The sequence below is a fragment of the Oryctolagus cuniculus genome, chromosome 9 (genome assembly GCF_051225735.1).
Source record: "Oryctolagus cuniculus isolate XC-2025 breed Fujian yellow rabbit chromosome 9, ASM5122573v1, whole genome shotgun sequence".
NCBI lineage: Eukaryota > Metazoa > Chordata > Mammalia > Lagomorpha > Leporidae > Oryctolagus > Oryctolagus cuniculus.
The window spans coordinates 127,779,449-127,801,086 of NC_142875.1; the positions used below are offsets into that span (position 1 = coordinate 127,779,449).

Here is a 21,638-nt window from a genome sequence, read left to right on the forward strand (position 1 = left end):
AACTTCTGGGTTCCCTATTTTTTTTTTTTAAAGATCTATTTGAAAGGCAGAGTTATTGGGGGTGGTAGTGAGTGACAGTGAATGAGTCTGGAGCTTCACCTGGGTCTCCCATGTGGGTGGCAGGAGCCCAAATACTTGGGCCATCTTCCACTGCTTTCCCAGGTGCATTAGCAGGGGGGCTGGATGGGAACTGGAGCAGTGGGGCTCAAACCAGAGCCCAGATGGGATGCCTGTGTAGCAGGCTGCAGTTTAACCCACTGCACCACAGCACCGCCCCTCAACCCCAAATCTTTTCATCACACCCACAGAACACTGGATGCTAAAGCCATGAACTAGTTTATTTAGGTGGAAAGCGAGCATCCCTAACCCAGAAAGCACCTACCAGAACCGAGGAGGTTCTGCCAACAGTGGCCCCTACGTCCCCTCTGGAGAGAGCACCACAGGAGGGTCCTTCCACAGGCTCATGGGAAAACGCGAGTGCAACACCCATTTACTGTGAACACACACGCAAACTGAAATCCAGGCAGTTCTCTTCTAACACGGAACACACGCTTGCTGTGAACTTTCTCAAGACTCCCTAACAGAGAAGGTATGGGGGGCGGGGGCGATGTCAGCCTCACAGGTAAAATGATTTGCCGAAGATCAGTTACCAAGCGGCAGAGTCGGGACTCAAAACACAACCCTGACCACAGAGCCTGTGCTTTCTGCCTATTCAAACGAAGCATTCACTGTGAAGGCCACGTCTCACCGAGAGTGGGCCAGAAAATCACCTGTGTGCGTCCTACCATACCTTGTGTCGTGGCAACAGGTACCCAAAGATGCCCAACTGAGAGACAGAATGGCTTCAAGGAGACTGCAGGACTGAGTCCACAGGAGAAATCAAATCTTTTTTACTGAACGAGATGTTTAGTATGTGTGGTAATAACCCAGGGGAAAAACAGCTTTATAGAAGTCTTATTTTAAAACAGTAGCAGGAACTTTAAAAATTGGCTATGTCACCTCTCAACGCAATGTTCAATGAACAGGACCACGGCGGGTGCAGGTAACCTTTTTATTGAGGCACAACAAGGCATTGTAACCCGCCTGTACTGGAGGCAGTCAGTTTAGTAAGCTGAACGTTAATACAGTTAAGGATTAAGTGCAAACAATTATACATTCACAGCTTGACTAGCGAGGCTACATCACAATTTATAAAGTGCCAGATTAGTGCTAATTGTCATTCGGCCTGAAATTTTTCACCTTGGGGAGGCAAACAAAAAATAAGGCTCTCCTCCTTCCTCTGGGAAAGAAGACATTTTCCTACACCAACCAGTGCCAAGGACAGGGACTACTCCTCCCTTCAGCCCACTCATGCGAACACCATCCTCTCACTGCCGACGCCATACTTTCAATCCTGATAGAGCAGATAGCCGGAAAACGTGGAATACTTCCAACTGCTGCCGTAGATGGCTCCCCTGTGCAACCGCAGCCAGATCTGGTCTCCCTGGAAGAGCTGCAGGATGGCGTGGTTGCTGGCGGTCTCGTGGTCGGGAGCACCGTCGTTGGCGTAGGCCGACACCAGGACCTCCTCGTTCTTCATGAGGTTGACGTACAGCGGCACGTTCACCGCCAGCTTCAGCATGTGGAAGATGAACACGTACGTGCCGTTCACCGGGCAGTTGAACCGACCGAGCTGCAGGTCGAACGTCTCCCCCAGGTTGTTGAGGAGCAGATCAAACACGATCGGCTGGTCCAGCGTCCCAGGGGCCAGGTTGGAGGTTCTGGCCGCCGAGAAGGCCACGCGCATCTGCTGAGGCAGGGGGTAGACGTGGACTGGCAGTATGGTGGCCGCCGGATTGGTCACGGGCACGTCCACGGGGGTCATGCTACGGGAGTCTCCTTGGCCGGAGTCGCCACTGTTGAAGGTCTCGTTGTCCCGCTCCGGGCTGCTGACCTGAGAAGAATCACTCCACCCTGCTGTTTTATTAGCAACAGTGAGTTTCTCATAAGGAAACAGTTAGCTTTGAACACAACATGTAATATGAGTCGGCTACTGAAACACAGATTCGAGACACATTTTTATAGTCCATTCCAAAGCAGAAGCAGTGAAATACCACTAGACTGCACTTTGCTGGGAATTTCTGGTGCTGGGCTTTCACACTCCTACTCTACAGCCAGGGAGATCTAGAGGGTAAGGAACACTGGGTGACTTCCAGAGGCCGTCTGTATTCTTACCTGAGGCACAAGGCACCGCCCCCGCCTGCACCTGAGCCAGTGTGCTAAGGCCAGCGTTAACACACACTGGGTAACTCAGCAAAGCTGGTTAGAGGCAGCAAAACTAAAGGACAGGCTTGCATGCTTTCTACTCCTTCCTCACTGAGTTCACTTCTCAGCGATGCATCTTCCACTCCAAGTGGCTGCTGTAGGGCAGGTGTCTGGACAACACCGACACCCACGTCCCTTACAGAAGTGCCTGCACTGGAGACCCGGCTCCACTCGCAATTCCAGCTTCCTGCTACCGTGCACCCTGACACGCAGCAGGGGATGGCTCAAGAACTTGGGTCCAGGCCGGCGCCGCGGCTCACTAGGCTAATCCTCCACCTTGCGGCGCCGGCACACCGGGTTCTAGTCCCAGTCCAGGCGCTGGATTCTGTCCCGGTTGCCCCTCTTCCAGGCCAACTCTCTGCTGTGGCCCGGGAGTGCAGTGGAGGATGGCCCAAGTGCTTGGGCCCTGCACCCCATGGGAGACCAGGATAAGTACCTGGCTCCTGCCATCAGATCAGCGTGCTGCGCCGGCCGTGGCGGCCATTGGAGGGTGAACCAACGGCAAAGGAAGACCTTTCTCTCTGTCTCTCTCTCTCTCACTGTCCACTCTGCATGTAAAAAGAACAACAACAACTTGGGTCCATAGCTGGCGCCACGGCTCAATAGGCTAATCCTCTGCCTGCAGCGCCGGCACCCCAGGTTCTAGTCCCGGTTGGGGTGCTAATTCTGTCCCGGTTGCCCCTCTTCCAGTCCAGCTCTCTGCTATGGCCTGGGCAGGCAGTGGAGGATGGCCCAAGTCCTTGGGCCCTGCACCTGCATGGGAGACCAGGAGAAGCACCTGGCTCCTGGCTTCGGATCAGCACAGTGCGCTGGCAGTAGCGGCCATTTGGGGGTGAACCAATGGAAGGAAGACCTTTCTCTCCGTCTCTCTCTCACTGTGCAACTGTCAAAAAAAAAAAAAACTTGGGTCCCCGCCTCCTACAAGGGACACATACACTGAGTTCCTGGCTCCTGGCACAGCAAGCATTCAGGGTGTGACCCAGGGGATGGGAGATCTGTCTCTCCTTCTCTCTCAAGTCAGCAAACCAACAATTTTTCTGGATCGGCTCATGTAGAAGAACTCAGGAAAACTGAGCTTAATAACAGAAGCCAGCTTTCAGGACCACTGGCCTCGAGCCATTCAGACACTGTGGGCTGGTTTTAATTGCATGATGAAAGCCTGCTTTTCAATTCCAAGTTATTGTGACATCATCTATGTGCAGTATAAAAACACTAGCCAGAAATAATGCAAACACATAATGACTACTACATTTTCTTATAAAATAATTATCTTCAGCATTTTTTTTAAGTTTATCGATTTCTTTGTGAAAAGCAGAGAGGGGGGAGGTATGGCGGGCAGGGAGAGATTATCAATCTTTCATCCACTGGTTCAGTCCCCAAAGGGCCACAACAGCCAGCTCTGGGCCACGCGGAAACCAGAAGCCGTGAACTCCATCCTGGTCTCCCACGTGGTGCAGGGCCCCAGCCCTTGTGTCACTCTGCACTGCCATCCCAGGCGCACTCGCAGGAAGCCCAACAGGAAGTGAAGCAGCTGGGACTGACAGCACTGCTCTGACTCGGGGTGCCAGTGTTCCAAGCGGAGGCTTAGCCACTGTGCTGCGACACTGGCCCCTGCAGTAATTACTGATCTTCTCAGGTCTGCTCAGTCTTGCCTCCTCACACTTTAAGAAGTGCTGGGGGCCGGCACTGCGGCTCACTAGGCTAATCCTCCGCCTTGCAGCGCCGGCACACTGGCGGGTTCTAGTCCCGGTTGGGGCGCCGGATTCTGTCCCGGTTGCCCCTCTTCCAGGCCAGCTCTCTGCTGTGGCCAGGGAGTGCAGTGGAGGATGGCCCAAGTGCTTGGGCCCTGCACCCCATGGGAGACCAGGAGAAGTACCTGGCTCCTGCCATCGGATCAGCGCGGTGATCCAACGGCAAAGGAAGACCTTTCTCTCTGTCTCTCTCACTGTCCACTCTTCCTGTCAAAAAATAAAAAAATTAAAAAGAAGTGCTGGGGCTGGCACTGTGGCACAGTGGGTAAAACCGCCACCTACAGTGCCGGCATCCCATGTGGGTGCTGGTTTGATTCCTGGCTGCTGCACTTCCAATCCAGCTCTCTGCTATGGCCCGGGAAAGCAGTGGAAGATGGCCCAAATGCTTGGGCTCCCGCACCCCACCCAAGTGGAACCCAGAAGAAGCTCCTGGCTCCTGACTTAGGATCGGCGCAGCTCCAGCTGTTGCAGCCATATGGGGAGTGAACCAGTGGATGGAAGATCTCTCTGTCTCTCTCTCGTCCTCTGCCTCTCAGTAACTCTGGCTTTCAAATAAACACTTTTAAAAAAAGTGTTCTACATATACTGCTTTTTGAGTCAGTGTGTCTGAACTGTTGATTATTCAAATTTATCAGAGTAATGACAAGAAACTGTAAGTACTTCTTATTTAAAAATAAACTATCAGCCTGAAACACACAAAACTGTGCAGTCAGCATCAGGAGTATGTATCTAAGATTAAATTATGCTCTGGTGTTCAATTAATTTAGGTAACATACACCTCTAAGTAAGCTGACCACGGGATCCATAGCTCCTCTAGTCATGTCACACCTCCCCTAACAAGCAAGCGGAACACCAAGACAAAGGCTGAAAGTGCGCGGCCTGTGGAGGGCGCTCGGCAGGCGTCCAGGGCAAGCAGAGCACTGGTCACCGGCCCTTACCTCGCGAGTTTGTCCGAGGACCGCCAGAAGCTCCTCCTCGCTTGTAACACTGCTGGAAATTATCCTGAAAGCAACACAGGACATCCCCTTCTAGGACTGCAATTAGTGAGTGCCCAGGATTACCGACTGGTCAGTCTAAGATTATCCAGCTCCTCCTAGTGCTCCATCCTGCCTCCCCCAGCAGCCACACACCTGGGAAACCCATCAGCCAGGGGCAGGAACGGCCATGTTGGCTTCTCCTGGTAACTAACCTGCCCAACTAGCTATGTTCACACTTGTAAACCAACGAAGCACTCGGAGAACTCCGTGAAAGGCACAGTGCCAGGGCCGGCACTGTGGCACAGCCGGTGAAGCCGCCACCTGCACTCATGGGGGAGACCCGGAAGAAGCTGCTGGCTGCAGATCAGTCCAGCTCCGGCCATTGTGGCCATTTGAGGGGTGAGCCAGTGAATGGAAGGTGTGTCTCTGTCTCTCTCTCTCCCCACACCCAGATCTAACTCTGCCTTTCAAATAAATAAATAAATCTTACTCAAAAATTCGTAGCACCTCACACCACTGAAGCTTCGCGTGACTGGCAGCCACGTACCCTCCTCTGGGTGATAAGAACGTCCAATTCAACCCTCCCCAGGACTTACAAGCAGTTCCAAGACTCCGCCATGGTTTAATCACAGCCTGGCAGCACCACCTGCCACACTCCCCACGTGGGGCAGAGACTCTTACCCTTTGGGAATAAGGAGTTCCAGGATAATCTCGCCCCTGGAACTGCAACTGGCTGTAATTCCCATTGGAAATTGAAGGGGGTCCTCTGTAAGCATCAAAGCCTAATGAATAAAAACACAGCAAGTTAAACTCAGCCATGGTGAAAACTAACTCTGTACTGCCTTAAAAATTCCACTGATCCTGTAAGGCCATCAGCAGCCAGGCCTTCCGCAGGAGAAGACTACTGACATCGCTTCCACAGAGAAACACACATCTATAAAACATCGCTGACTCTGAGTAAGCTGAGGTTAGAAATCTGCAACTGAAGAAACGCAGGAAGGGGCTGAATGTGGTGCTGTAAGTAGCTGCTTAAGGCCCGTGAAACACTGAACAACCGTAACTAAAACCTAAGAGATATCACTACAGTCTCGACTCCATGCTCTTATCTGTGATATAATATGATCAGTAACAACTAGTTTTACCAAACTCAATTAACTAAATAAAAAAAGCAGTTACTCAAACACGAGGATAAATTCATGCCATCCCAAGCAAGATGGAAGCAGGCCGCTGCGGTGCAGTGGGCTGTGCTTCTGCCTGGGACACTGTAGCCCGCCCCGCAGTGCCACTTCAAGTCCCAACCACTCCAGCTTCCCGCTAACGCGCTGGGCAGGCAGCAGATGACGGCCCAGGCACTCGAGTTTCTTCCACCCACGTGGACTTTCCAGATCCCATCTTTGGCCTGGCCTGACCCAGCCCTGACTGTTGGGGCGTGAACCAGCAGATGGCCGATCTCTCTCTCTCTTCTCTGTCCCTATCACTCTTTCACAGAACTAAATTTTAAAACAAAAACCAACAACAGGCCAGCATTACAGCAGAGTGGATTAAGCCCTGACATCAGTAACCCCTATCAACACACCTGTTCAAGTCCCAGCTGCTCCACTTCAAAGTCTGCTTCCTGACAATACACCTGGGAAAGCATCAGATGGCTCAAGCCCTTGAACCCCTGCTACCCACGTGGGAGACCAGGATGGAGCTGCCAGCTCCCAGCTTCAGTGTGACCCAGCCCTGGCTACTGTGGGCATTTGGGGAGAGAACCAGCAAACGGAAGATCTCTCTGCCTCCCTCTCCCCCTACCACTCTGCCTTGCAAATCAATAAATAAATCTTTAAAGCTCAGTCAACCTTTCACCTTCAGCCAGTCACAGAACCTATGCGCTTTCCTACAGAAAGGCAGTTCCTAGGAAAGAGAGGACAGGCGTATTAAAACGACTTTATTACTTACAAATAAAGAATTCTCTACCACATTACCACTGGCAATGACAAAAGAGAACAAGGTAAGGCAGTAACAGAGCAGGTGTAACTGGGGCTGGCCCAGAGCCTACCTTTGTAGCCTCCAGGGGAGCGGTAGGAGTTGGCCAGCAGCCTGCCCCCACGGGCGCACCCTCGCACAGAGCCCCGGCTCCCGACGAACGGCTGCGCAGGTCTGGGGAACACGCTCGTCTGTGCTGGGTAAAAGGCAAGGCTACCATTGCTTACTTGAACAGCTCCATCAGGAGGATGACTGGCTGCTTAAGGAAATAGTTCAAGAGTCCGAGAGTTAAATGGCAACAAAGGGCCAGTGCTCCTGAGATTTAAAAGTCGAGATATATCCGAACCCTCAGACACTGGCTCCCTTTACAAAAAAAACCCAGAGGTGTGTGTGTGTGTACATGCACACACAGAACATATCAAGTGAGCATCATTTGGCCTTCAAAAGGAAGCTATTCTGGCACATGCCACAGCACGGGTCGCACTGTCAAGACATCATGTCACGTGAAATAAGCCAACCGCACAGGGACCACGTTGTGGATACCACGTGTGTGAGTACCAAGGGGTGTCAAGTTCACACTCCGAGAGAACGGCTGTTGCCAAGGGCTGGAGGAGAGCAGAGGGTGGAGTTAGTGCAGAACAGGGAAGGTGCTGATGACTGCACACTTTGGATGCAGTTAATGCCACCGAACTGTAAAAAGGGTTATTTTTGTGTTATATATATTTTGTAATTTTTTTTAAAGAGTAGGGCAAATACTCCAGATCAGGAAATGTAAGGTAAAGAATTTTAATCAGAACCCGTAACTGGGAAGACATGATGAAAACCTCCTTTATGCAAATCACGCAGCCCAGCCATCAGGAGAGAATGCAGTGACACCACCTGTGGCCGCCAGGGATCCACATGGACTCAGCTGCTTAACTCAGGACTCTGAACACTCGGTGAATTCACTAAGAAGTCGCACAAAGCTCTAGTTTTTTTCATGATTGAGAACAGCATGAAAGATCATAGCGGTCTCCTATCCCTGGGCGAACAGTTCTGTAAGCACATCAAGTTATACCTTCACACTCACAGCTCTGTGTCAACTACGAGGGAAGACGGGCAGGACGGTGCATCATTTAACTGTAGCTCGGGACTCCTGCAGCCCATACCAGAGCCTGGATTCCAGTCCTGGCTCAACTTCCACTTCCGGCTTCCCGCTACCACGCATCCCAGCATGCAGCAGGAGGCTCAGGCAGGAGGGCCCCTGCCACCCACGGGGAGACAGAGAGGGAGCGTGTGCTCCTGGCTTCCGCCTGGCCCAGCTCTGGCTGCAGCGGCATTCAGGCAATCAACCAGGGGACACAAGAGACTGTTTACCTCTGCCTTTTAAATAAATATTTAGAACAGGGAAAAAAACAAAGGCCAGATAATCATTCTTCTGCACTTTGTAAAAGCACTAACAGAATGGTCTCAAAATCTGCACAGAAGCAGGACAGTGCTTCAACCTCAGTCACCGTCTAGGGCGATCAGAGCAACCAGTCTGCAGATTAGGTCCAGCACCTCAGAACTGCCAGTGCAACAAGTAAACGCCCAGGTGAACCTAACCACAGAGGCAGTGCTCGAGGAACACATGGAGACGTGACACGTGCTCGCCCCTCCAGCTGTGGCTGCCCCGGGCACACGTCTTACCAGTCTCTTGAGAAAGGACAGTTTGTTCCACGTGTATGGCTGGCAGCTGGCACTGGGGTGGCGTCTGTGTGCTCGCTGTCGTGAAACTCTGATTGTAGCCCGCTGAGTAAGCGGATTCTTTCATTTCTTGTTCTTTCCGTGGAGGCAGAGGTGCGTTAACATTAAATACCTTAAAAGACAAGGGTGCACTCAGTCACTTGTCAAGACTCACGCGTTAAGCTTGAAGGTGGCATCCCCTTCAACTCTCCAACATTCAAACAAGCCTTTAGCATGGGCCAAGGACCTGGACAGACGACACATGGCAAGTAAGCACAGGAAAACCCTCTCAGTAGGATTAGCCATTAGGGGAATGTCAATCAAAACCGCATTAAGATACCTCTTCCTACCCATTAGGATGGCTGTCATCCAAGAGACAGAAAATGAGTGGTGGCGAGATGTGGAAAAACTGGAACTGCCTGACACTGCCAGGGGTGCGATCCCGGGGGAAGACATGGTGGCTCCTGACCACGCCCAGAAGCGTCACCCTATGACCCAGCAACCCCACTTCTGGGGAAATACCCCGAGAACGGAAAGCAGGGACTCACACAGAACTTAGTACACCAAGGTTCATAGCATCATCACTCAGCACACTCAAAGGTACAAACAACCCACGTATCCGTCACCAGATGGACAGAAAGAGTAAGGGGCATAAATGAAGTGGAATTTTATCCCGCCATAAGAAACAAAATCCTGCCGCACACCTGTAAACTCCATGCTAGGTGAAATAAGCCAGACGATGCGTGGTTTTACTTAGATCAGGTACTTAGAACACACAAGTTCACGGCCACCAGGTAGTACAGAGGCCACCAGAGGCTGAGGCAAGTGGGAAATGGAAGTGATGACGGTTGAGTGGGTAGTTTCCGCTTGGGATCATGACAAAGACAGTGGTAATGGCGGCACAACACCGTGAATACACTCAGTGCCCCCAAGTGCACAAAGCGGCAGACCCTGTATTAGGTACAATATACCGCAGAGAAAAACCCCAACCTTTGTGAGGATACTTTCGAAGTTTGTATACAAGGGAAATTAAAAGATAAACTGATTTTGGTGCAAAAAAAAAAAAAAAAAAACTAGAAATGTATGCATGTTTTTGTGACATGGATTCTTCATGAACTTTTAAGAGTCCTCCTATCTGGGTGCTGGCAGAATTGACACCCAAGAGTAAAAGCTAACCCCCCACTATCATGCCTTCACACTCGTGTCTGCTCAGAACAGGGAAGCGGAGTAGGGAACGAGGGTCTGTCTCCAGTAACTGGAGACACAGCAGTCCACCATTCACTGGACTTCTCCATGTGGAGGCTGCAACCTGTGAGACCCTGGCACTTCAATTAGCCAGCTCCTCACTCTGCTCTGTCCTCCTTACTGCACACAGCCCAGCACATGACAAGCTCCCGTCTCCCCAGATCGCCAACCTCCCTAGGAAAATCCAGCGTCCTGAGTACAAAGTCTCTTCTATTTCCCAGGGCTACAACTCCAGTGACTGCGAACAGGGCCTGGCTGCACAACCTCCTGCCTACCAAAGCAAAGACGAGTTTGACTTGGGTGGCGGTCAAACAGGCAGGCATGAGCAAAAAGGAACCGTGACAAGCATGCAGACGGCTGGCCCAGGGGCCCAGTCTGGCAGCTCACAGCTGACTGCAACACTGTCTGGCTGAGGACTCTATCTCATTCCGCCGGGGACCTCTGCCTGCTTTTAATCAGGCTACACAAAAAGTCGGTAAAACCAGTGTGGCAACACTGCGCAGGATCGCCAGACAGGGAGCGATGGAACAAGGCGACTAACACGTTCCATCAGGGCCAGCATCACGTGGGAAGGCGAACGAGCCGTGGGGTCAGTGGGCAGCCACGTGCCGTGGCTGCGTGACTGGCCCCACCCCCCACTGCGGGACACTGGGCACCAACAGGAGAGGCACCTGTTGGCTCACTGAGATGTTTCTTCCCCCAGAAGAACTACTTTGTACGTGTCTGTGCTTAGAGAACACGCATACACATCTAGCTTTATCAGTATAGCATATCTAAAAACGCCACACATCTGTCCCAACGATGAGAGAACCCCTCAGTGTGCATCTGCACCTCGTGTTCCGGGGGCTGTGGGTCGTCCCCAGGGTGACGTTAGCAAGCACTACGAAGCTGTTGCTGCACAACCATGCTCCTGACCCACACATCTCACTGACTGCATACGGGCCCGCACCCCAACCTGCTGGTTTGCTGGGAGGGAACGGGCTCTCATCAAACACCCTTCGAGAACCAGAGAGGCTGTGCACTGAACACTGATTCCCATGGGACCAATGCCAAATCCACCACCCCCAGTGACCCTGAGACCGAAGGCGGGCTCTGCCCGTGATGCCAGCGATGGATGCAGAGAGCCAACAGTTCTCCGGCAGCAGTGAGCCACGGCCAGCACCACGCTTCATACTCACTGTCTGCAGGGCTTGGAAAGGGGCTGTGTTAATGGTCACAGAACTGCTACTCGCTGGGGGTGACTGGAAGCCCTGCTCAGAGCCCTTGGCCATGGGCACGGCGGGAGAAGACGGTCGCTTGCTGGCGGTTACAGCTGCCTGGGGACGACAAATGCAGCATCAGCCAATCACCTGCCCCGTCACCAGCAGTTAGCTCCCACTAAACCCCAAACCGGTGGAAGTCAGCAAGTTCTTTGGGATGGCATTTGGACACAGGAATGCAGAAGAATGGCTTTTGCTTACCATTTCAAATCTCAACTGCTGAGGCGGCACGGCCCTATTTGCTTTGCACAACCTGCTGACTAAGGGAAAGCGCCTTCCCAGTGAGCGGCGCGGCCGGGCGAGCAGACCAGGGGCTCGGCCACACGGGCAGCTCGAACCTTTCCAACCCTGAAACGCCATCTCCGCCCGAGAACCCGGCTCCGCCCCCAAGCACACGGCAGGACGAGGCTTGGGGGAGGCTCCCTAGGTACACCTCCAGTTTCTCCGCTTTCAGTGCGTACTCGTCGGTTTCCAGGTCCGCTTCTCGGAGAAGAAAACTGACCCTGCCCTGATTTAAATCATCCTCACCTGAGGGAGCCAAGTCTTACCAGATCATAAATCCAAAAGCCACCAGAAACCGCCCCAATCAGAGTGTGCAGCACACAGAGCTGAGTTACCTGACAACCATCACTTCCTCCTCTTACAGGGAGCACCCAAAACTACCCTGAGATCAGCATCCCATGACCTGTTAGCTGTGTCTGCTTCTACTCTCAAGGGAATGCACATGCCTCCACAGTAGTGAGCCCTCAAAGTAAAACCCCAAAGTTGCTCAACCAATGACCCCACCCCTAAAAATTCATGTTCCGTCACTGCCTCTGTCTGAAGCATCTGCTGCAACACAGCGGAGACTAAACTCAGAACCGAATACACCAACACCGTGTTGGAAGAGGCTTTCTGATGAGCAGTCAGCGCTCACCAACACGACAAAGCGACTCAACGGGCAGCGGCCAGATGAGTGACTTGCGCAAAGCAGTCCTGTTTTTTCGCGTTCAGACTTGGCACATCTATCCCACGAGATACGGCGTGAAATCCACTTCATGGCAAAGCCACAAGAAAGCCAGCAGTGCTCGTGTCATGACCGGAAGGAGCAGAGGGCAACGCCTCGGTGACTGAGATGGGCACATCGTGGACCCGAGCACGCCGGTCCCTCCCAAGAGAAGCCGCCTCTGCTACCTCTACAGGAAGCAAAGAACCCAGAGGAATCACTCGTATTACCTCAGGGGTCTCTGAGGTCATAAACTCTGCTTCTGATCCCGAAGACACCTGGTCGGCAGTGACCAAGCCAGCGTTGGTGCTGCGGGTGCCTGGAGAAGCAGCCTGCACATGGGAAGACAGGGAACAGCATCACAGCCACGCCGTGCACACCGGCACCTGCACCTGGCGCTTTCTGGGCCCTGGGTTTCTTGACACCTAACTTTCTTTATCAACCTAAGCACTTTACACGTGCTACACATATTCACATATTTAATCCTAACAATAAAATCCCTGAATGGTTGACCAGCAGGCAGAGCCAAAGAAAGGTTAAGTGACTGCCCCCCGCCCCAACCTCCATCACACTAAAACCCAGCAGCACAACTAAGGTGGGAGCTCCAAACCCAGGCAGCCCCATCACCCAACTGGGCGGCCCCCAACTACACCCTCCCTTTCGAGACCCTTGGCCCTAGAAAGTCGGGTGCACACTCCAGGCACGGGCACCTGCACAGAAGGAGGGAGCAGGAGGTGAGGTGACAGTAAGTTAGGCGTTTCTGACTGGTTGGGTCAACAGGTGCAGTCTTTCCCTGCCCAAAGCTCACCAGTGAATGCCAACAGGGCTCCGCGATGCTAGGGCAAAGACGGAGCAGCTGGGGAGCCAAGCACCGGGAGGAAGCGCCCGGGGACGGAGCCTGCAGCAAGTGTGACCCGCGCGACACTCACAGAGCTCTAGGAAGGAAGCCCAGAACACATACGCAGCCGCAAAAACTGAGAAACACGCAGCCAACAGCGTCCTCTGCCCCACGTTTCAGGTGGTTCTGAGGCTCAAGCAGTGCAGTGGGGAAGGGTTTAGAATTTCTAAGAAACTCAAGTGTCTGTAGAACTAGGCCTTTCTTCTCGCCAACTAAAATAATGAGATGACTACTGGAGCTGCTTGGGGACCAGCTCACCCTGCTGCTGAGCGAAGACTCAGACGCCAACTCGGCGGTCATGCCTAAACACACACATGCTTAGGTAACACCCCTAACAATTCTGCTCCAGTAGGTCTCAGCTAATACCTAGCAAGACGCATTCTTACTGAAGTGACCAGCAGACTCTCTGACACAGCCATGCCACAGCCTCTGCACCAGGGAACAAACTGCATCTATGGCTTCTGAAAACCCTGGTCACTGGACAGCCTTGTGTAGACTGGGGCAACAGATGCTAACTGAAGTAAGGAGTAGAGTGGGGGACCGCGGGGTAAAACCCCACTGGTACCCCAGCCCGCAGACACAGTCTGAAAACTGAGCCTCATCTTAGCAAGCTACGTCCAAACAACCATGAACAAGCGGCATCACGGGTAAGCTCTTGGAGGGGAAAGACTGCACCTGTCGAACCAAGCGGTGGGAAACACCCAACGCGCCGTCAGGGCAGCCACTGTGGAGAACACTGTCACACGGTTTTCAGAGGGAAGCTGACAACGTTTTTTGACAAGTTCAGAGACCAGAAAACTAGTGAGCCTTGAGCAGACCCCAGAGGGAAATGCAACACGACATTCAGAAACCTCACTGCTCTGACGGCTTGGCCCCGCTAAGTGCAACCTGGGAGAATCAGTTCCTGACGGCGTCAACTATTAAGCAGGGAAGGAGACTGCTGAACCACAGGCCACTCGAAGCAAGCTTCTTTCTCGGGACCCTGACTGTTCTAACACAGCAAGTGGCTCACGTGGCTCGACAGCACTCGGGCAAGGTCCTCAGAATCCCTCGGGCTTGCTTGCCCCTGACTAGTGAAGTAACTACTGCAACAGATGTCATCAGAAGTCACTATAGGGCACCAGTGTTGGGGCACAGCAGGCCAAGCTACCGCCTGCGATGCCGGCATCCCATAGGAGTGCCGGTTAGGGACCCAGCTGTTCCACTTCTGCTCCTGCTCCCTCCCTGTGCACCTGGGAAAGAGGCAGCAAACAGCCCAACTGCTTGGTCTGCTGCACCCTTGTGAGACACCGAGACAGGGCTCCAGGCTCCAGCCTGGCCCAGCCTGGTCAGCCATGGATAGAAGTTCTCCCAAACTCTGCCTTTACAAATGAGTAAGTCCATCTTTGGAAGAAAAACAAAGTCATTTTCGGACCAGTTGTGCTTAACTTTAGAACGAGCTAGACCCTAGAGATACTTTCAGAAACTTAGGGACATCACAATCAGTCACCCTCATCATTCTTGCCAAAAGCAAGCGGCTCTTCCACAAACAGCCAGGGACAGTAAGTGAGAAACTAACTTGGAAATGTTACCTGCAATGGCTCTTGAAGAAAGTCACTCTGACTGGACAGATTCTGCTCTGTAGATGCTGCAAAGAGGGAATTAGGAGAATGTTACTGAGGCTGGAGAGGGTCACTGCGCATCACCCAGGGAAGTCTCAAGTCCACACATTGTCATGCAAGTGTGAATGGGAGAGCTGACACTGCGGCATAGCAGGTAAAGCCGCCACCTGCAGTGCTGGCATCCCATATGGGCGCCGGTTCAAGTCCTGGCTGCTCCACTTCCCCGTCCAGCTCTCTGCTATGGCCTGGGAAAGCAGCAGAAGATGGCCCAAGTCCTTGGCGCCCTGCACCCACGTGGGAGATCTGGAAGCAGCTCCTGCTTCGGATTGACGCAGCTCCGGCTGTAGTGGCCAACTGGGAGTGAACCAGCAGATGGAAGACCTCTCTCTCTCTCTCTCTCTCTCTCTCTGCCTCTCCTTCTCTGTGTAACTCTTTCAAATAAATATTTTTTAAGAAAACTGAATGGGAGGGACTAGGTTTCACAGCCACCCACACGTGCTCTCAGACCTTTAAAGACAGCAGACTACAGAAGAGTCGATGCTAGCTCCATCTGTGATGCACACAGACTTTAAGGGTAAACAGAAGCAGAACTAAAGGCAGAAGCTGCACTTCAAGGCTTCCAGAAGAACCCAGACTTCAAAAAACAACTGGTGACAGTCACCTGCGAGATGAAACCCGAGCTGTCACCAACACTAACGAACGAGCCTTCAGTCTCAGCTGCGTCCCTGTCTCTCTAGGTTTTCTTCCTCTCTGGTTCCATTACGAATACGCTTCTCAGCGAGGTTCTTGTCCACCGCTCTCTGGACTCTCCCTGCTTCACCCGGGATTGAGCACACCAGTCTCCCGGCAGGGGTCTGCTGCTGGCTGCAGATACGCCCAGCTCTCCGTCAGTCCTACCCTGAGCAGCAGCCGCGGTGCACAAAGCCCAAGCTGGGAAGCATCAGCGCAGACTCCAGTCCAGGCCCCACGCTTGGCCGCTGGGCTCGGCACTGTACTAACACCACTGCAGCAGCCTCACTCACAGTGGGGATCCACGAGCCCCAGCACCATACAGAGTCCAGGGCAGTCAACAAGCTCTTGTCCGAATCCACCCCCAAGAAGACAGAAAGCTGCAAAAAACTGTTGTCAACTTCACTCACCCACATGGGACTTTCCCAAAAAAATCCAAGTCAAAGGACCCTTACCTCCTAACGCGATCTACCCATACGAAACTGCTAACAGATGGACAGAGCTGAAGTGGCTTAACAGACGTAATTCAACCCTGAGGATACCTCGAGTGCCATCATCTGTGAAACCGACCGACAGACACCAAGCGGTCCCCAGACTCCCTACACTGCCCACTCACCTCCTGGGCTGCCTGGAGCAGTTGAAGGCGGCTGTGACGATGGAATTGCACTTGAAGGTTTGTCAAAATCCAGAACAGATTCCTAAAACGAGATTGTACACGACAAACAGGAACAAAGATTCTTCACTCAACAGCTCTCACCATTAATCACAGTATTCCCACAGCCCAGCCAACTAAAGCAATAGCTCTCCAGCTAACAACCATCTCACAGTGCTAAAAAACAAACTGAAGAAATCCAGAGTTTAAATTAACTGACAGACCCCAAGCCTTGATCAACAGTTCAAACTACAATAGTAGAATAAAACACATAGGAAAAAAAAAAAAAAAAAAAAAACAGCTGCATTAGTAACTCAGAGTGCAAACTTGGAAACAAAGGCCTGACTCAAGGTCCTGGGCCTAAGCACCCGTCCTGGTCCAGGTGGAGCCCTCACGGCCACTATTCCCAACAGTGAGGGCATCGATTTCCCCTCCAACACTTACTAGCCCGCCCTGTTCAACACTGTCATCGTGAGAACTCAGTCTCCTCTACCTAGGTTCTCCCTCAAGATTTCAACACTTTACACACATTCTTAGTTTTTTTTATCTTCCAACAATGTGAAGAGACTGGTTATTCCTTCATTGTGCAAATCCATGGAGGGCTGGAGGTTAATTAACTCACCCCAACTTACACAGCTGGTTAAGAAGTACAACGGGGATTAAAACCCAGGCCTAAAGCCAACGATCAAGAACCACTGTCCTCAATTTTCAATTGAAGAAACTGAAAATCATTTGCCTAAACTCTCGGGAGCAGGCAGAGCCAGGACCTGTACCCATTCAGGACACCAGCATCCTCGCTGTCAACCAGTCTCCCTGTAATGCTTTGGATCCCGATAGCAGCTGCACGTGTCCCACTGGACGCTTCCTAAAGTGACTCATACTTGCATAAAGTTACAGGTTCCTTGAATCTGGGTCATCAGGTCCTGCAGTTTTTCCTTCCTCAGCGCTGGATCCTTCGGGAGGGCAGATGAAGAACCTATGGGCTGATGCATAGGGTTAGGCACCTGCAAGACAGACCCACACCCGGGACAAAGAAATTCAACTTCCAGAAGAGCGCACACTCAGCAGATTCATCTCAGGTGAACAGCTTCCACTTCAATACACTTCCCAATCAGCTAAGCCAACGTTACAGCTTTTCCCACTTCCAGACAGCTTTAATGGAAATCCTTCTGATTCACAGAAAATGTTCTTTTCTTATTTAAAGATTTTATTTATTTATAGGAGAGGTAGAGTTACAGACAGTGAGAGGGAGAGGCAGAGAGAAAGGTCTTCCTTCCGTTGGTTCAAGCCCCAAATGGCCGCTACGGCCAGAGTTGCGACGATCCGAAGCCAGGAGCCAAGTGCTTCTTCCCAGTCTCCCACGCAGGTGCAAGGGCCCAAGCACTTGAGCCATCTTCTACTGCTTTCTCAGGCCATAGCAGAGAGCTGGATGGGAAGAGGACCAGCTGGGACTAGAACCAACGCCCATATGGGATGCCAGCGCCACAGGCGGAGGGTTAACCTACTGCGCCATGGTGCCGGCCAGAAGATACTCTTTTTAAAGAGAGGCCCCAGAAGACCGCAACTTCCTTAAGTTTTCATTTCAGACATAGTTCCCACGTAGTCCTCTGTAAGATGTCACGGACTACTGGGAAATACAAACCACTTATTTTCTTCCCAGGTAAAAATGCATCCTACCACGTTAAACACACAAACCGTTTCATAGATGTCTGAGTTTAAGCTGTGTGTGTGTATATATATGTATGTACCCAACACATCCTGGAAGTGAGGAAGTGAACAGCTGTATTTGCCTCTCAGCTAAGTACACTCTGGAGGGCTTACTGGTGTTTCCAGGGCCGTTAGTCCTCACGCTCATGTGATTGAAACTCCCACAAAGTACACCTAATTTGCAGTCACTCCTTCCAGCTGTGGGCCTCTTCGCCACCTGCTTGCTCACTGAGGAGTCCCACAGGCTGAGCTGACACCAGGTGCATGGGGGAGGGGCTCTTTCAGGGAAGAGCAGGAGCGGTGGGACTCCACATCACCCCTGCCTACGCTCGGGCACAACCCAGGCAGTTGGCATCAGCAGCCCCGAGAGCCCAGGACAGCTCTACAGAGTGCGCCCTCAGTCACGGAGAAACCCTACAACCTCAGCCTTTCCAGCAAAGCATCCCCCGTTTTAAATCCCAGCCAACAAAGAGCAAGTTATCAACACTCTGGTGCAGCCCAGGCTCAGCACTGCTAAACTCAGGGCGGTTCTAAATTAAGTTTTTTAAACAGCTTTACTGAGTTATCGAGCTTTTAAATCTAGGTTTCTCAAGGTGGTTATCGTATTACAATCACTGATGTGCGCTATCTGGAGGGTCAGGAAGATGAAGACGGGAAAGGAGACAGAACACAAGTAACTCACAATTCCTTCTCGCAAGGCAGAACGGAGCCAGGATGCACCTATCTATAAAATGCAATGCTTCGCCTTCCCCCAACCACAGCTTCTACTTGGCTGGAGGACCCAAGACTTAGCAGAAAGCCTTTGACTAAAGCTTCAGCAAAGTACATAGAAAACTACTGCAAAAATTGGGGGTGGGAGATTCACCGCCCATTTCTCAGCTAGCAAGGTAACAAGTCTGCATTTAGCAAAAAGCACAGCCGAACTGTTCGCAAGGGTCATGCCCCGCAGGGCTCACCTCCCTGAAACAGGGTCTTATCATTAACACGTAAGGCCTTATTTACCAGGTAGACTTCACACTCCCACATCTGAAGATGAAATATTTAAAGTCTGCAGCTCACTATTCCTAGAAAAATTCTTATATTGCAACAGAAAGGGTCCAGTACTGTGGCACAGTAGGCTAAGGGCCCGCCTGCAGCATGGGAATTGCATACGGGTGCCAGTTCATGTTCCAGCTGCTCCTCTTCAGATCCAGCTCTCTGCTATGACCTGGGAAAAACAGTGCAAGATGGCCCAAATGCTGGGGTCCCTGCACCGAAGTGGGAGACCCAGAAGACGCTCCTGGTTTCTGGCTTTGGATCAGCCCAGCTCCGACCGTTGCAGTCATCTGGGAAGTGAACCAGCAGATTAAAATCTCTCTGTCTCTCCTTCTGTTACTCTGCGTCTCAAATAAATAAATCTTAAAAACGACAACCACCAAGTAGAGAATAATTTGAAATCTTCGCCCAGCCACATGAGTATCTGTAGCCGCATTGTACCTTCTGCTAAGTGTCAGCTACTCTGAGGAGCTGCAAATGGGCAAAAAGGAAGCCCAGGCCCATGAATAGTCTAACTCCTGCGAGAGCCAGCCGCGGGCAGACAGCAGGCACATGGCAGACAGCCCCGGCCAGCCCCCATCCCTTGACCACCAGTACCCTGCTGACTTACACTTCTCATTGTGCCTGACATCGCACTGCGTCACTGCAGCTACGACATTCAAACATAACTTTAAAACCTCATCTTAGGGGGCTGGCACTGTGGCGCAGTGGGTTAACGCCCTGGCCTGAAGCGCTGGCATCCCATAGGGGCACTGGTTCTACTCCCAGCTGCTCCACTTCCCATCCAGCTCTCTGCTATGGCCTGTGATAGCAGTAGAAGATGGCCCAAGTCCTTGGGTCCCTGCACACACGTGGGAGACTGGGAAGAAGCTCCAGGCTCCTGGCTTCGGATCGGTACAGCTCTGGCTGTTGCGGCCACCTGGGGAATGAACCATCGGATGGAAGACCTCTCTCTCTCTGCCTCTCCTATCTGTGTAACTGAGTCAAATTAATAAATAAGTATTAAAAAAAAAAAAAAAACAACTCATCTTAGGTTACGCACCCAGACACCTTAGGTTAACTTCCAACTTTCCAGGGAAAATAAATCTACCTGTTAAACAGTTAAGTCAAATACTTCATGACTATTACATTTTTTTGTTACTGTTTTTAAATAGAACTAAAAAGTTACCATCACTATAGTTCCTTTATAAAAAGAAAAATCAAAAGCTGTTTTCATCTACCTGAAAGGCAGAGCGGGAGAGACAAAGAGAAAGACCTTCCATCTACTGGCTCTTGCCACAAATGCTCCAGGCTTGCGGAAGCCTGGAGCCCTGAGCTCCGTAGGGGTCTCCCACGTTGGGTGGCAAGGACCCCAGGACTTGTGTGCTCACTGCTGCCTCCCAGGAGCAGAGAGCTCGGACTTGAACCGGCACTCCAATGCGGCGTGTGGGCGTCCGGGGCTGCAGCCTAACCCACTGCGCCACCACCTTTCCACCAGTTCTTTCTACGTGCCTGTGGGACAGAGGCAGGCAGACACAGAACTACTCACATCTTTGGGTTCGGTGTTGAACTTCCTGGGCAGGAGCTGCTCATTTGGTACGAGGCTCGCAGCAGCTGCACCCCAGGACTTTGGAGACGTCTGTGCCTGCGGCGTTGAAGAGTGCTTCTGACTCTCCACACCGTTTTCCCAGGTCTTTGGGGGCTCCAGAGGCTTTGAACCCTGGTCTTCGCACACGGCGGGGCTCCAGGACTTGGACAGGTTCTGTTCACTCTGCACCGAAGGCATCCAGGACTTTGGGGGTTGCTTCTTTGGATCCTGCTCTTTCTGCAGCTGGCCTGGCCACGGCTTTGGGGTCTCCTGCTTCTTCTGCTCCTCCTGGGCGCAGCCTGCCCTGGCCTTGGGCACTTCCTGCTTCCCCTGGCTGGGGGCCGCCTTGGCCTTGGAGACGCCCGGCTTCTTCAGCTCGTCCTGCAGGGAGGACCTGAGCTTCGGGGCCTCTTGCTTCCTCGGCTCAGAGGACACCACAGGCTTCGAGAGCTCCTGGTGCTTGGGAGACTCCCAGGATTTGAAGGACTCCTGTTTCTTCTCCTGGCCATCTGGCTCAGTGAGCACATCCCAACATTTGGGGAGATTTGGTTTTCTAGCGTAATCTGCTTCCCACGACTGCTCCTCCTCTTGTTTGCCTGAATAATCCACTTCTGCCATATAGCGTCTGTTAAGAAACTAAGCCAGAGAAAGAACGTACTGGTCACAAATTTCAAACCAACTGTTAGTATTCCTATACCCAACGTGCAAAAACTCGTTTTCTTTTTCTTTCCAAATGTGCAAAGGAGACAGGGAGGAGAGGGAGAGATCTCCCATCTGCCAAGTTCACTCCCCCAGTGCCTGCAGAGCCAGGTCTGGGCCAGGAACTGAAGTCACGTGGGTAGCAGATGACCAATTACTCGAGCCAGTGCCTGCTACCTCCCAGGGTACACATTACAGGAAGCTGGGTGGAAAGCAGAGGCAGGCAGTGAACCCAAGCACTCCCAGAGTGGCACGCAGGCATCCCAAGCTGCATCGTAACCACTGAACCAAATGCCCACTCATAGCACCCTTTTCTCCTAACTTTAACAGAAATGTGCAGTTTGATACTTCAAAAGCAATCATGTGTCTAACTCGCTCTAGACTGACAGGAAGTGCACACCGTGGGGCCACACCGAGTGGACCAGACGGCTCTTCTGCCCTTCCTGGCCTCAGGCCCTGCCACCCTCCACACTCCCTTCAGTTAAGCCAGGGCACAGGTCAGCGACAAGCAGTGCTGCTGCTGCACCCTCCGCTGGAGTTTCCTACATCATCAGTCT

At 52.2% G+C, this 21,638-nt stretch overlaps 1 protein-coding gene across 15 annotated transcripts in view; it reads right to left on the minus strand.

Moving 5' to 3' along the window:
- Positions 1–1,037: 1,037 nt before the first annotated feature.
- Positions 1,038–21,638, minus strand: part of CAPRIN2 (caprin family member 2) — a 47,322-nt gene continuing 26,721 nt past the window's right edge. For 3 of the 15 annotated variants that reach the window (XM_008259437.5, XM_089303941.1, XM_051850381.3), the window contains exons 9-19: positions 20,344–21,018; positions 16,955–17,077; positions 16,038–16,119; positions 14,663–14,718; positions 12,424–12,525; positions 11,128–11,265; positions 8,669–8,837; positions 7,074–7,259; positions 5,714–5,814; positions 4,994–5,057; positions 1,038–1,956 (exon numbers count right to left, since the gene is read on the minus strand). In XM_008259437.5, coding sequence (XP_008257659.1) covers positions 1,388–1,956; positions 4,994–5,057; positions 5,714–5,814; positions 7,074–7,259; positions 8,669–8,837; positions 11,128–11,265; positions 12,424–12,525; positions 14,663–14,718; positions 16,038–16,119; positions 16,955–17,077; positions 20,344–21,018 — 2,265 coding nt within the window. In that variant the 3' untranslated portion in view covers positions 1,038–1,387. The remainder of the gene's footprint in view (positions 1,957–4,993; positions 5,058–5,713; positions 5,815–7,073; positions 7,260–8,668; positions 8,838–11,127; positions 11,266–12,423; positions 12,526–14,662; positions 14,719–16,037; positions 16,120–16,954; positions 17,078–20,343; positions 21,019–21,638) is intronic. The other 12 variants (XM_051850392.3, XM_008259442.5, XM_070049602.2 and 9 more) reach the window with 12 other exon arrangements.